Genomic DNA, 13,889 nt, shown 5'->3' on the forward strand with positions numbered 1-13,889 from the left:
CTTCTCTCCTCCTGCAGCTGGAGAGAGGCCGATTCCTTCACTTCCACTCTGTGACCTTCTGGGTTGGCAATGCCAAGCAGGTAACCAGGACAAGGTGTTGAAGTGGGCAGAGGACACGCAAGAGGGGCCCCCTGGACCAGGGAAAGCCCCCAGCTGGTCTGAAATTGGCTCTTGAAAGGGCAGGATCAGGGCCCAGTTGGGACCCAACACTTTGGACCCCAGCAGAAAACTTCTTTGGAGCCAGGCATGGTGGCACACGCCTGTAATCCCAGTGAATAGGGAGTCTGAGGCAGAAGAATCATGAATTCAAAGACAGTCTCAGCAATGGTAAAGTGCTAAGCAACTCTATGAGACCCTGTCTGTAAATAAAATACAAAATAGGGCTGGGAATGGGGCTCAGTGGTTGAGTGTCCCTTAGTTCAATCCCCGGTACCCCAAAAAAGAAAAAAAAAAAAAAAGGAAACTCCTTTGAAGACAGAATATACTACAGAGCAGCCTTTTCCCCAGTGCAGTCTCAGCTCCTGAGCAAGAGGGCAGGCAGGGGACAGGGACTCTCATCTGGGCCCCAGGCAGGTTCTCCACCCTCACGAACACTGTCACCTCTCTGTCTTTAGGCTGCCTCCTTCTACTGCAGCAAGATGGGCTTTGAGCCACTAGCCTACAGGGGCCTGGAGACGGGCTCCCGGGAGGTGGTCAGCCATGTGGTCAAGCAAGGAAAGGTACGTCCACACCCCAGGGACCCCTTGCTCTCAGGGCTCTCTTGGGGGCTCTAACGTGGTCGGCACCTTTGCAACAGGGACCTTCCCAGGCGGGTCTCCTCAGCCTGGTCCAGTGCTGGCCCCACAAGTTCAGCAAGCCAAGGCCATAGGTGTAGGAAGTTTCAGCAGAGTTGTGTCCCAGGGGGTTCTGGGAGTTCTCTCCCAGGGGACCCAACAGCTGATCATGGGTCCTAGGGGTGGCACAGGAGAAAGTCCCCAACCCTCAGGACCAGGGGGAGAGGCCAAGGCAGAGAAGAAGCTAGAAGCCGGGATTCAGGAGACCTGCATGGCTAGCCCCCTGCTCCACCAGGGATTTGTGGGGGTGAGCAGGACGGAGGGGAGGTGCACCTGCCCACACTCCCCTTAGCCACCAGTCACACCCCCTTCTCCACCATGGTAGATTGTGTTTGTCTTCTCCTCTGCACTCAACCCCTGGAACAAAGGTGAGGGGCCCCGGGGTGGCAGCAGGGCTGTTGGAGGGGGTCAGGGGTCAGAGGGCAGGGCCTGGGAAGGGCACGAGGGGGGCTGAACCCAGAAGGCAGAGAGCCTGTCCAGGGGCCTTGAACTCCAGTGCCAGCGCTCCCTGCCGACCACAGAGATGGGCGACCACCTGTTGAAACACGGGGATGGCGTGAAGGACGTGGCTTTCGAGGTGGAAGACTGTGACTACATTGTGCAGGTGAGAATGTACCTGGGCTGGCCTGGGAAGAGGCCTTAGGTGCCGCCCGCTCTCCGTGGGTCCCAGGGACCCTGTCAGTCAGGGCTGGATGTTGGCGTGACATACCTAAGTCCTAGTGACAGAAACCCTGCCCCTTACTGTGTATACTCACTTTCATGTTCAGTTTCCACACCTGTAATGGGGATAGTCATAGCCTGCACCTCACTGAGTTTTAAAAGAGGAAATGGAGTCAGGCGTGGTGGCATATGCCTGTAATCCTAGCAGCTTAGGAGGCTGAGGCCAGGAGTATGAGGGTACCAAGTTCAAGGGCAGATTCAGCAATTTAGTGAAGCTCTAAGCAACTTAGGGAGACCTTGCCTTAAAATAAAAAATAAAATAAAAAGTGCTGGGGATGTGGCTCACTGATTAAGAACCCCTGGGTCCAATCCCTGGTGCCCCAAAACTAAAACAACCAACCAACAAATAAATAAATAAGAGAGAAAGAGAGAGAGAGAGATCACAATTACCATTTCTGGATTATGACTCTGAACCAAATGCAGCCCTAAAGACAGTTGAGGCCTGGGTTCAATCCCGAGCACTGAAGGAAAAAGAAAAAAATGGTGGATTGGAGGTTCAGAGTAGATTCCAGAGCTAGCATGACTGGGTCTGGGTCTTCCCAACTGTGTGAGTTCGTGTTCCTTGCTGTAGAAGGCAGACAGGGCTGCTGTGAGAACTGCCAAGGTGCATCCCCAGAACAAGCCTGGCCTGGGTGTCGCACTGGCCTGCAGTAAGCAAGGGCTTGCTAAATTAAGGCACAGACCTGGCATGCAGGGCTCCTGGCACAGGGCCCAACACACAGAGGTCACTTCAGAAATGTCCACCCCCATTCTTCTTTGTACAGGGAGGGAAGCTGAGGCCTGGAGGGGGAGGAGGGCCACAGAGTGAGTTAGGAGAAGCAGACACACCCACCAGCTTTGTCTCCCAAGCCCCAACTCTGAGCCTGGTCCTCAGTTTCCCTTCTTGCTCAACGGGGATGAGGCACACTTTGGTGGGGGAGACAGGTGACATTGCCATGTCAGAACCACATAGAAACCAACCCAGGCAAAGCAGCAGGCCAGGACTCAGGGGCCCCAGCCCTCACCAGCTCCCACTGCTCCATCTCCCTGCAGAAAGCCCGAGAACGGGGGGCCAAGATAGTGCGGGAGCCCTGGGTGGAGGAAGACAAGTTTGGGAAGGTGAAATTTGCTGTGCTGCAGACGGTGAGTTCCCTTTGATGTCCCTGCCCCTCCTGCTGCCAGAACCCACTGAGATGCCAGGATGCTCCTAATTCACCCCATTACACCATCCCACTCATGGGCCTCAGAACATGGGCTTCCCCCTGGGCTCTGTCCTCCCAAAGTGCCTGGCAAGAGTGCAGAGATGGCAGGGGCCACCAGCCACCCTTCCCAGGTTCCCCTGCCCTCCCCCAGTGGGAGGTGACGGCATGGGGGCATCAGTTTTGTGCAGGGGATTGTTCCAAAGGAGAGAAGGGTGGGCCTGGGAAGCCACGCCCCACACTAGCTGTGAGTCCATGGACAGACCAACTTCCCTCTCTGCGATTCAGTTTAAATAAGCAAGGGTGGAATTGGACTCCTGTGTGACCTGAGGCACACTAGTGAACCATCCTGTGCCTCAGATTTTTCAGCTAGAACCCCTCCCAGGGCCATTGTGAGGGCTGAGTGTGACCATTGGCGTAGAACACTTAGAAGAGCAGAGCCTGGCACACCGTAGGCACTCGGCAGAGATGACTGATTCTGCAGCCCCGTGCTGCTGTAGGACAGAGACGATCACCTTGGGTAGGAAGAGCATTAAGCCTGTTGAACACCCTTCAGCATTAGAGCTGATGCCTCCACAGACACCATGATGAGCGACACAGCATCCCTGTCCTCACAGGGCTTCTGGTCTGCCGAGGCAGGTAGACTGTGATGGAAACTCCTAAGTGAATGACAGATGGCAACAAATGCCAGTCAGGGGAAGTGAATTTCTTTTTTTTTTTTAACACTTGTTTTTTAGTTATAGGTTGACACAATATTTTTATTTTACTTTTATGTGGTGCTGAGGATCAAACCCAGTGCCTCACGCATGCAAGGTGAGCACTCTACCAATGAGCCACAGCCCCAGGCCAGGAGAAATGACTTTCCCAGGATCACAAGTTGACTTAGGAACCCAGGGCTGGGTTGGGGCCATGAAAAGGCCCATCAGTGGTGGGTGGGGGCACAGGGCTGAGCCAGTCTGCTTCCCACCCCTAGTTTGGGGACACCACCCACACTCTGGTAGAGAAGACGAACTACAGCGGCCGGTTCCTGCCTGGATTCAAGGCCCCCCTGCTCAAGGACTCCCTGCTTCCCAAGCTGTGAGTGCCCCAAGCTACAGGAGTGGGGTGGAGAGCCTGTCCCCCTCCTCCATGTGGACTGGGCTTCTGGGATGGGGCCAAGCTCCTGGCGGCCGCTGGAACCCTCTGAGGGCATAGAGCAAACGGGCCCCAACACCCGAGGGCCCCAGGTCCCATCCCAGCCTCCTCCCTCCTCAGCCATTGGACCTTGGGCAGGGCACTGGAGTTTTCCATGGCCCCGCATCTTCATCTATAAAGTAGGGGTTGCACTAATGAGTTAGTTAAGCACTTTCCTCCCCAGTAAGAGCTGCATAGGTGTGAGCTGTGGCTATGATGGGGGGGCAGTGGTGAGATTTGGGGGGGCAGCCTTCTCAATGCCCCTCAGTGCTGTCCTTTTCCTAGGCCCAGGTGTGGTCTCGAGATCATCGATCATGTTGTCGGAAATCTGCTTGATCATGAGATGTTGTCTGCCTCAGAATGGTGAGCCCTGTCCCTCCCCACAAGGGCCCTGGCCCCAGTCCTTGTACCAGGTGGAAAGGAGCACAGGTAGGTGGGAGGTGAACCAGGGCCAGCCCTTCAGTTATTCCCCATACATCTGTCCCCTGAAGAATGAGAGGACCAGGGACTACAGCAATCCACAGCCTCCGCCCATGAGGAACTGCAGGGGTGTCCCTTCCAGTGAGTGGGGGGGGGGGCAGACTGCCTCTACCTGACTTGGTCTGCTTCCTGCTGGCCTCCTACAGCGGGAGGTGGGGACAGACCAGAGCAGAGAGCAGAGACTTGAGCTCCCTTTAGGAAAAAAACAATCCCAACTGACTGGCTCTGACCATAACATTAACATACTCCTGAGGCAGAGCCCTGGGTGACCATGGCAGTGGCAGTTAAAGGCCAGCAGGGTGCACAGGATCCCCCTGCCCCACCCAGTCCCCCTACCTGAGAATGGCCTCCTATGTGGCTTCTGATATAAGACACTTTATTTCCACCTTGAGAAAAACTGTCACAACAAGGGTAAAGACCTACAGATTGTCATCTCCCTTCTGGAGCCCCCTTGGGGACATGTTCTGGAGGGTGGAAGTGGGAGCAGGGGAAGCCAGTCCCAGGCCAGAACGCAGAGCAGATGGTCCTGCCTGCCACCTGCAGGTACCTGAGGAACCTACAGTTCCACCGCTTCTGGTCTGTGGATGACACACAAGTGCACACAGAGTATAGCTCTCTGCGCTCCATTGTGGTGACCAACTATGAGGAGACCATCAAGATGCCCATTAATGAGCCCGCAATGGGCATGAAGAAGTCCTCGATCCAGGTGCGGCCCTGCCTGGGTGGAGAGGGAGAGAGGAGGGAAGAGGCTTGAGGCCTCCGGCAGGGCAGGGCAGAGGTGTGGGGAACAGAAGCAATGAAAGGGGCCTCCTGTTCGCCTTTCCCAGGAATATGTGGACTATAATGGGGGAGCTGGAGTCCAGCACGTCGGTCTCAAGACCCAGGACATCATCACAACGGTTAGAACAACATCCCTGGTCTTTTTTTTTTTTTTTTTTTAGTTGTAGTTGGACACAACACCTTTATTTCACTTGTTTATTTTTTTTTATGTGGTGCTGAAGATAAAACCCAGAGTCTCACATGTGGGAGGCGAGCGCTCTACCACTGAGTCACAACCCCAGCCCACCATCCCTGGTCTTAAGACTCCTCTCTTCAGCTCCAGGGAAATTCTCTGCAGAATGGGGAGGGAGGGGGCAGTGGCAGTCTGGGGTCCCCTTCTCCAGCCTAGAGGGCTGACAGGGTTCCTTGCCTGGTTCCTGCAACTCCTGCTGCCACCCCCATCCAGCATGGGCAGCTGACCTAGGTTTACACGTGTGAATTTGTGGTGAAGCAAAATAAAACACAGACACAATTTACATTTACACAAGCTTCAGGATGGCTTCCCCAGGCTCTGGGCCTCAGGCTCCAGAAGGGAGAGCAAGACAAAGTCAGGAGAGGCTGATGAGAGAGAGAGAGCATGTTGGGAAGTGAGCTTTTACTTGGGGGAGCACTGTTCTTAGAAAGTTCCACCCCCCAAAAAAAGAGCAGAAAGTGTAGAATTACAAGGGGGCAGGTGAGTGTAACTCAACCTCAGAAGTATGCCTACACCTGAAGACCGGCCTTGCTATCTGAGCTGGGACAAGGCCCAAGTCACTACAAAATGTAGTGATTGGCCAGAGCCTCGTGCTTCAGGACTGGAAGATGTGATCATTCAAAGCGGGTCCCCACACCTGTGTAAGTAATCCCTACCCACCTCACTTGGAAGAGTTTGGTGTCTCTAGAACATTCTGGGCTTTAATGGTGGCAGATGCCAGAGGATAAGGAAGACTGCATCCTGCTCCCAGATCTGCAAGTCCCCATTTGTCTCTGGGGCACTCAGCAGCCTTCTTGGGCTTCAGCTGCTTCACCTTGAAAATATGGATATTATACTACAAGATCAGACTTGTGCTTTCCTCCAAATTAAGCACCCTGTGTCTGTGGCTCTGTCCCTTGGGGAGGCGGGTCCTGCCTAGTCCTTAAGGGGAAGAGCCTGGACTGTCCCATCCAATCCTTTGGAACTTCATTTCTATCATGCCTGTTGAGGCTCTGCCATGTGCTAGGTGCTATTTTAGGTATGTGGGACACATTAGTAACAGTTTCTGCTCTTATGGAGACAAAAAGCAAATTAAATAAATAGATAGTGTGAGAGGTCTGGAAGAATCCAGGTGGGATGTGGGGGAACAAGGGTGGGGGATTTTCACCTTTAAAGTGGGTGAAGGAAGGTCACATACGGAAGGAGACTTTTGAGAATGCAAAGGGTTGGAAGGACAGAAGCCCATGGAAATCTCTAAGAAGGACCCTGGGCAGGAGGGATGGCCCAGGCAAAGGCCCTGAGATGGACATCTTCCAGGAAGGTTGCAGGAACAGCAAGGAGATCGTCAGTGTGACTGGAACAGAATGAGCAAGGGAAAGAGAGGTGGGAGATGGAGTCTAAGGTGGAAGTGGGGGCAGCTGGTGAGGGCCTGGCAAGAACCTGGAATTGGACTCTGAGATGAGGCACCACCCCGAGGTAAGCACTGAGTGGCATGATTTGGCCTGTGTTTGAATAAAATCCACTCTGGCTTCTCTGCTGAGAACAGATACTTAAATCTCTCCATGCCTCAGTTTCCCAGCTATGAAATGCACAGAGCAGGATTGCTTCAGGGACAGGACGAAGCAAGACTAGAAAGACAGGCACATAATGGGTGCTCTGTGAATGTCATGGATCCCTACTCTAATGGGACTCAGACAAGGACAGAAGGGGCTGAGGCCACTTGCATCTTGGCACTCAGGAGAGCAAGGACAGGGATCCTGCCTCCTCATGGCCCAGCAGCTCCACCTGGCTTAGGGACATTGAGCCTGGAAAGACAAAGGCTAATCACAACCTGCTCTGCGACAGATTCGCAACTTGCAAGAGAGAGGCATGGAGTTCCTGACTGTACCATCAACCTATTACAAGCAACTTCGGGAGAATCTCAAGACAGCTAAGATCCGGGTGAAGGAGAGCATTGACGTGCTGGAGGTGAGGCCCAGCAGGATGCTAGGCCACAGGCAATGTGAGCCCTGAGTTCCATCTGGCCTCCCCCATCCTGCAGGAGACACAGGCACACAGAGGGAAAACCAGAAAGGAACAGAGTGTGTGTGTGTGTCGGTGCCATGTAAAGTTAAAACAGGCAACCTAGGGCTACGTTACAGGAAGTGGCGAACTTTTGAGAAGGTGACTTTAATGGAAAGCTATATAATAAGAGGGACCTGGCCAAGAGGTAAGCTAGGAAGAGCATCCCAGCAGAGGGAAGAGCAGGTGCAAAGGTGATGGGGTGGGAGCAAGCTCCAAGTGCCTGAGGAGCAGGAGGAAGGCTCCTGTGGATTGAAGACAGCATCTGAGAAGAGGTTTACCAAGGCAGAGTAGGCGGGGTCCGGTTCCTCTTGGGGGCTCTTAGGATGCAGTTTTGTACTTCTTTAGCCACAAAGCATTGAAGGTTTTTTGGTTTTACTTTTCTAACAGCTAATTGGTACAGAACTCATATTAAATGGTTATCTCTCGCTATTTGCTAAAATCAAAATCAACATCAATTTTAGAATATTTTCAACACCCTGGAAAGAAACCTTGATCCTCTTAGTCATTACCTCCCAACCCCTCCACTTCCTTCCTCCCATGCCACCGTAACCCTAGGCAACCACTAAACTACCTTTGGTCTTGCAGATTTACCTAGTCTGGAATTTCACATAAATATAATGATACAGCATGGGGTCTGTTATGACTAGGGTTTGTTTGTTTTGGTACCAGGGAATGAACCATTGAGCCACATCCCCAGCCTTTTTTATCTTTTATTTTGAGACAAAGTCACTGTAAGTTGCTTAGGGACCCACTAAGTCACGAGGCTGGCTTTGAATTTGTGATCCTTGTGCCCAAGTCTCCCAAGAAGCTGCACTAGGGGGCCCAGCATGACTGTTTTTCTTTTTCACTTGCATAATGTTTTCAAGATTTATCTACTTTTAGCCTATGTCAGTACTTCATTCCTTTTTGAGTGTATAGTGCTGAGCATTGACCCCAGGACCTCAAACATACTAAGCTACACCCCCACCTCTACTTCATTCCTTTTTTTTTTGGTTGAATAGTATCCCACTGCACTGATGGATCAAATTTTGCTTATCCATTCATCAGTTGGTGGATATTTGGGTTATTTCTAATTTGGGGCTATTCTTATTTTTATTTTCACAAATTAGGTAGTTCAGTCCATGATTTTTTATTGGCACATTATAATTATACATATGCAATTCATGGGGCTGGAATTGTGGCTCAGAAGATAGAGCACTTGACTAGCATGTATGAGGCCATACATATAAATAAATGAATAAAATAAAGGTCCATCAACATCTAAAAAATAAAATTAAAAAATAATGCAATTCAAGTTTACATATTCACATACGCACATAAGAGAATAATATAATTTTATTTTGTGGCAATTAGGAATGACTCTGCTATGAACACTCATGTGCAAGGTATTGTGTGGATGTATGTTCTCATTTCCCTTCAGTATGTGCCTGGGAGTGGCGCTGCTGGGTCACAGGCTAACTTTATGTTTAACCTTTTGAGAGAGAGTCAGGCTCTGTTTCAAATAGGTGTACCATTTTGCTGCAGTCTGGCCCACAGGAGGCACTTGTAGGTTCAAACAGGAAATACTTTATTGCCCATACTCTCACTGGCACTCTATGCGCACTCCCCAGGAACTCTCCCCGCCCTCAAGGGGCTCCTTGGGAACTCAGGGAACTCTGCTAGAACTCAAAAGTAGCGGGTGCCTGAGGCAGCAGGAGCCACCCTATTGCCAGACAGCAGGGACCTATATACAACTGAATACACAGCCTGTTTCAATCCAGCATCATCCAGTCACAGCAATTATACACAGCTTAACTTAATTATCATCATCTTAATGGTTCCCTGGCTTCACCTCTCAACCCTCCTTCTGGCAAAATGCCAGGCACCATCCTGACTCAACACCATTTTACATTCACAGCAGCAATAGGCAAGGGTTCCCATTTCCACGGAGGGTTTTTGGGTTTTGGAAGGGGTAGTGGGGACTGAAGCCAGGGCCTCATTTTAAACAGATGAGTGAAACAATCTAATCTGAGGACTGCAGGAAGAATGGAGTTGTAAGGAGGCAAACCCAGCAGCAGGCCTGGCTGGATGATTACTTAGCAAGGGCTGCAGCAGAAGGGTGGTAACACAACAGTTTGGGGATATATTTGGGGGGGCCAGGAATTGCTGGAAAAAAAGTTTTTCTTGGTGCTTGGGGCACCCAGGTCCCTTGGACTTTCTAAGGATCCCACCGTGCCAGGCTAGAAGGAAAGGCTAGCTTTCTGCCCTGTCTCTCGCCCAGGAGCTGCAAATCCTGATGGATTATGACGAGAAAGGCTACATCCTGCAGATCTTCACCAAACCTATGCAGGACCGGCCTACACTCTTCCTGGAAGTCATTCAGCGCCACAACCACCAGGTAGGCCCTGAGCAGGGACTGCAGGGAGCATCATCGGCTTTCTGGGTCCCCAGCTCACCTGCTGTCTCCCGCTCCAGGGTTTTGGAGCTGGCAACTTCAACTCGCTGTTCAAGGCTTTGGAGGATGCGCAGGAGCTCCGAGGCAACCTCACCAATTTGTAGTTCGCGGGGATGTTGGTCAGCACACAGGACCCGCCCACAAGTCATGCCCCTAACCTGGAATATGCTCAACCCTCCCACTGGCATCTCCCTTCAGACCCCGTCCACCAAACGACTTCCTGGCGCAAGGCTCCACCTATCCCACGACCACGCCCTCTTACTTGATCTGTTCCTGCCCTCCTGAGTAAGGAGTAAAGCACACTCAGTACTATGCAGTGTGGGAGTTTGTGCCCGGTAGGAGCAGTGGCGCCCCTTTGCCGCCAGCACCGAGGCGTCTTGGAGGCATCTGCCTTAGGGGATCCCTGCGCCCTGCGACCCAAGCCAGCGTGGGGTAGGGTGCAAGCGCTTTGCTAAGCGGGACTGCGCTGGTCGGGTGGCGGGGGTGGGGAGATTTCTGGAACGTGGGGACGGGGAGCCTACAATCTAGAGGAAAGGACGGTAGTACCGTTTCCTAGAAGACAATCAAGCAGGTCTGAGGTTGAAAGGCGGTGCAGTTGGGAGGAGGACTAATTCAATCAAGGGAAAGCCCCTCTGAGAAGGTGACTATGGGGAGCCGCTCAGGGAAATCCATGGAAAGCATTTCTCGGGTAAAGGCAGCTGCAAGAGGGCTGGGGATACAGCTCAGTTGGCTGAGTGCTTTGCCTTGCATGCACAAGGCCCTGAGTTCAATCCCCAGCACCACACACACACCAAAAAAAAAAAAAAAAAAAAAAAAAAAAATGATAGCAGCAAGAGATAAGGTCCCTAGGTGGGACAGAAGATGGCAGCATCATGACTGGTGGCTTTATGACTGCTAAAGATGCACCGTCTTGGATTTGGTTACCTGGTGTCCAAACCTCTGAACAAGGGAGAGGGGAGAATTAGCCAAGGGACTTTCAGAAGGGACTTTCAGGGCGCCATCCTTGTAGGGCAACCAGAGGACACAGGACAGGTAGGAGGGATCTGAGCCACTCAGCTTCTACCCTGCACCCTCACATGACAGTCCACAATGTCCCACACAATGCCACTGCATCCGCCCTTGTCCCCAGTAAGAAATCTTCATACTCAGCCACCAGCAACCCTTCCAAAAGAATGAGGCAATTGGTCCTAAAACCCTTGAAAGGCAAGTATTTCGTCAAAAGAAAAAAAAAAAGGTGGGGGGCAGTGTTAGAGGAATAGCTCAGCAGTAGAGGGTTTGCCTAGAATGTGCTGGACAAGGCCCTGGGTGCCATCAAACCCAAGCACAGCAAAAACAAAAAAATCACACAGCAAAGAAGAGATGTTCAGGGGACGCATTGGGTCCCTTTTCCTTCTGCCTTTTTTTTTTGTTGTTGTTCCAAGCATTGGACTCAGGGGCACTCAACCACTGAAACACATCCCTAGATGGGCTTCGTTTTTTGGTGTTTTTTTTAATTTTTTTTTTTATTTATATATGACAGCGGAATGCATTACAATTATTACACATATAGAGCACAATTTTTCCTATCTCTGGTTGTATACAAAGTATATTTACATGAATTCATGTCTTCATACATATACTTTGGATAATAATGATCATCACCTTCCACCATCATTTCTAACCCATGCCCCCTCCCTTCCGCCCCACCTTTTACTTTTTTTTTTTTTTTTTACACAGGGTCTCAACAAGTTGCTTAGCACCTCACCTTGCTGAGGCCAGCTTGGAATTCGTGATCCTCTTGCCTCAGCCTCCCAAGCTACTGGAATTACAGGCATTCGCCATACACCCGATCCTTCTGCTTTAAATGCTTGACATTCCTCCCTGAGAATATGTAACCTCAGAATTAGTACAGGTGGATCTCTGTGTAAGGAAAATAATCTGAGTTAATATTATGGGGGAAATTTGAGGTATTCTGTTTTCAGATTAGAGAAAATACCAAGGTTTCTGGGATCATGAAATTCAAAAATGAAAAGAACATGGGAGAGAATCAAGATGGACAGGGGCCAGGCCCATGCAAAAATAGTCTCCTTCTATCCCCACAGCTTATGCAAAGGGAAGTTCTAAAACCCACAATTTGGTGGTTTATAGGCCAAATATGGCCCACGGATGTACTTTATTTTGCCTGCATGGTTTCAAACAAGTTTGCAACAACATTGTAGAAAATTGTGCCATTTCACGGCTGGCGATGTAGCTCAGTTGGTAGAGTGCTTGCCTTGCATGTACAAGGCCTTGGGTTCAATCCCCAGCATTACACACAAAAAAAAGAAAATAAGTTGTGCTATTTCAGCTGGGCTGCTCAGGAGGCTAAGGCAGGAGGATCTCAAGTTCAAAGCCAGCCTCAGCAATTTGGCAAAACCTGAGCAATTCAGTGAGACACTGTCTCTAAAATACAAAAAGGGCTGGGGATGTGGCTCAGTGGTTAGGCACCCCTAGGTTCAATCACTTTTTACCGAAAACAAAAACCAAAAAAAAAAAGAAAGAAAGAAAGCTGTGCTATTCCATATACAAATTCTGCTTCTTTGTGGAACAATCAGAGAACTCTGGGCTTGTCTTCCTATGGAGCAACAGGCAGCCAGTGCTAAGTGTAAAAACCTCTTCAGACCCATATGAAGGATCTTAACTCTGGGCAGAGCAGTCCCACATTAGCTGGGCTCAGGCTGTGAAGCCAGACTGACAGGGTTCACAGCCCCAATCATCCTGTTGCCAGCTTTGATTTTTCTAGAAAAACAGGAAACCGAGTGCTTGTGGGGAAAATCCTCTGATTTTATAATACAAAAGGCTAATTCAAAATAATAGCCAGGCCAAACAAGTCCTGCCATTAGGCTAGTCCAGCATAGCACTGGCATTTTGATAACTGTTTCTTAACCTCAAAACAACTTATCCTACAGCTCTGTATTCCACTTCTTTGGTCAAGCCAAACTGCTCACACAAATCCCTCTGAAGAGTTTCAAAGAGGGCCTAGGCATACCTGCAATGTCACCTGCATCTGGCATCTGTGGGACACAGCCTGTCACCCTCCAGGAGCCTCTGGTACCAAACAAAACAAACAGAAACAATGTGTGAGACCTGTCTCCAAAATCAAAACAAAACAAATAACAATAGCCAGGCCCAGTGGCACAAACCTGTAAGCCAAGCAACTCAGGAGGGTGAGGTAGGAGGATTGCAAGTTTGAGGACAATCTGGGCAATTTAGCCAGATCCTGTCTTAAAAATTAAAATTAAAGACTAAGGATATGGCTCAGTGGTTCCAAGAACCAAAACAAAATGAAACATTATATCTCACAGAGCTGGGCAAGGTGGCACATGTCTATAATCCCAGTTACTCAGAAGACTGAGGCAGAAGGATCTCAAGTACAAGGCCAACCTCAGCAACATAGCAAATACCTGTCTCAGAATTAAAAAAAAAAAAAAAAGGCTGGGGATAAAGTTCATTGGTAAAGTGTCCCTTTTCAATCCCCAGTACTTTAAAAAAAAAAAAAAAAAAAAAAAAAACTTGTGAGAACAGTTTTTCAAAAGAAGACCAATGAGGAAGAATTGCTCAACAGATTCTTATGTATAATAAAGTCATTAAGATGGCACCATAGGGCACCCAAAGAATAGATCAATAGGACAGTGAAAATGAAAAAAGACCAAGAATAGACCTAAGCGTGAGTGAGAATGTTGTATGTGGCAAAGAGGGCCTAGGCACACCTGCACTGTCACCTGCATTTTAAATTAGAGGGAAAGAGGGGACTATTAATAAATGGTTAGAATATCAAACTAATCATTTGGAGAAAAAGAAGTCAGCAGGTCCCTAGTAGCTAAGTCCCCCTGCAATCTCTCCAGAGTCCTCCTAATGTAGAGGCACACTGCCACATCCCAGGAACTCTAAAGGTTTAGACAGAGTCCCCAAACTTCCCTCAAGCCTGGTCATATTAACATGGCTTTCCCCTTCTCTGTGTCTTCCTATTTCCTATTTATTTTAATCTACAAATGAAG

The 13,889-nt window shown here is 49.9% G+C and overlaps 1 protein-coding gene across 1 annotated transcript; it reads left to right on the forward strand.

Moving 5' to 3' along the window:
- Positions 1–638: 638 nt before the first annotated feature.
- On the forward strand, positions 639–10,102 carry LOC139706894 (4-hydroxyphenylpyruvate dioxygenase-like). The gene is made up of 11 exons (XM_071616519.1): positions 639–719; positions 1,159–1,201; positions 1,355–1,437; positions 2,586–2,675; positions 3,705–3,808; positions 4,190–4,267; positions 4,928–5,090; positions 5,212–5,283; positions 7,221–7,343; positions 9,700–9,816; positions 9,894–10,102. Exons 1-11 carry the CDS (start codon positions 639–641, stop codon positions 9,975–9,977), a joined length of 1,038 nt encoding a protein of 345 aa, XP_071472620.1. The 3' UTR covers positions 9,978–10,102.
- The last annotated feature ends 3,787 nt before the right edge of the window (positions 10,103–13,889 follow it).

The sequence above is a fragment of the Marmota flaviventris genome, chromosome 1 (assembly GCF_047511675.1).
Source record: "Marmota flaviventris isolate mMarFla1 chromosome 1, mMarFla1.hap1, whole genome shotgun sequence".
Classification (NCBI taxonomy): domain Eukaryota; kingdom Metazoa; phylum Chordata; class Mammalia; order Rodentia; family Sciuridae; genus Marmota; species Marmota flaviventris.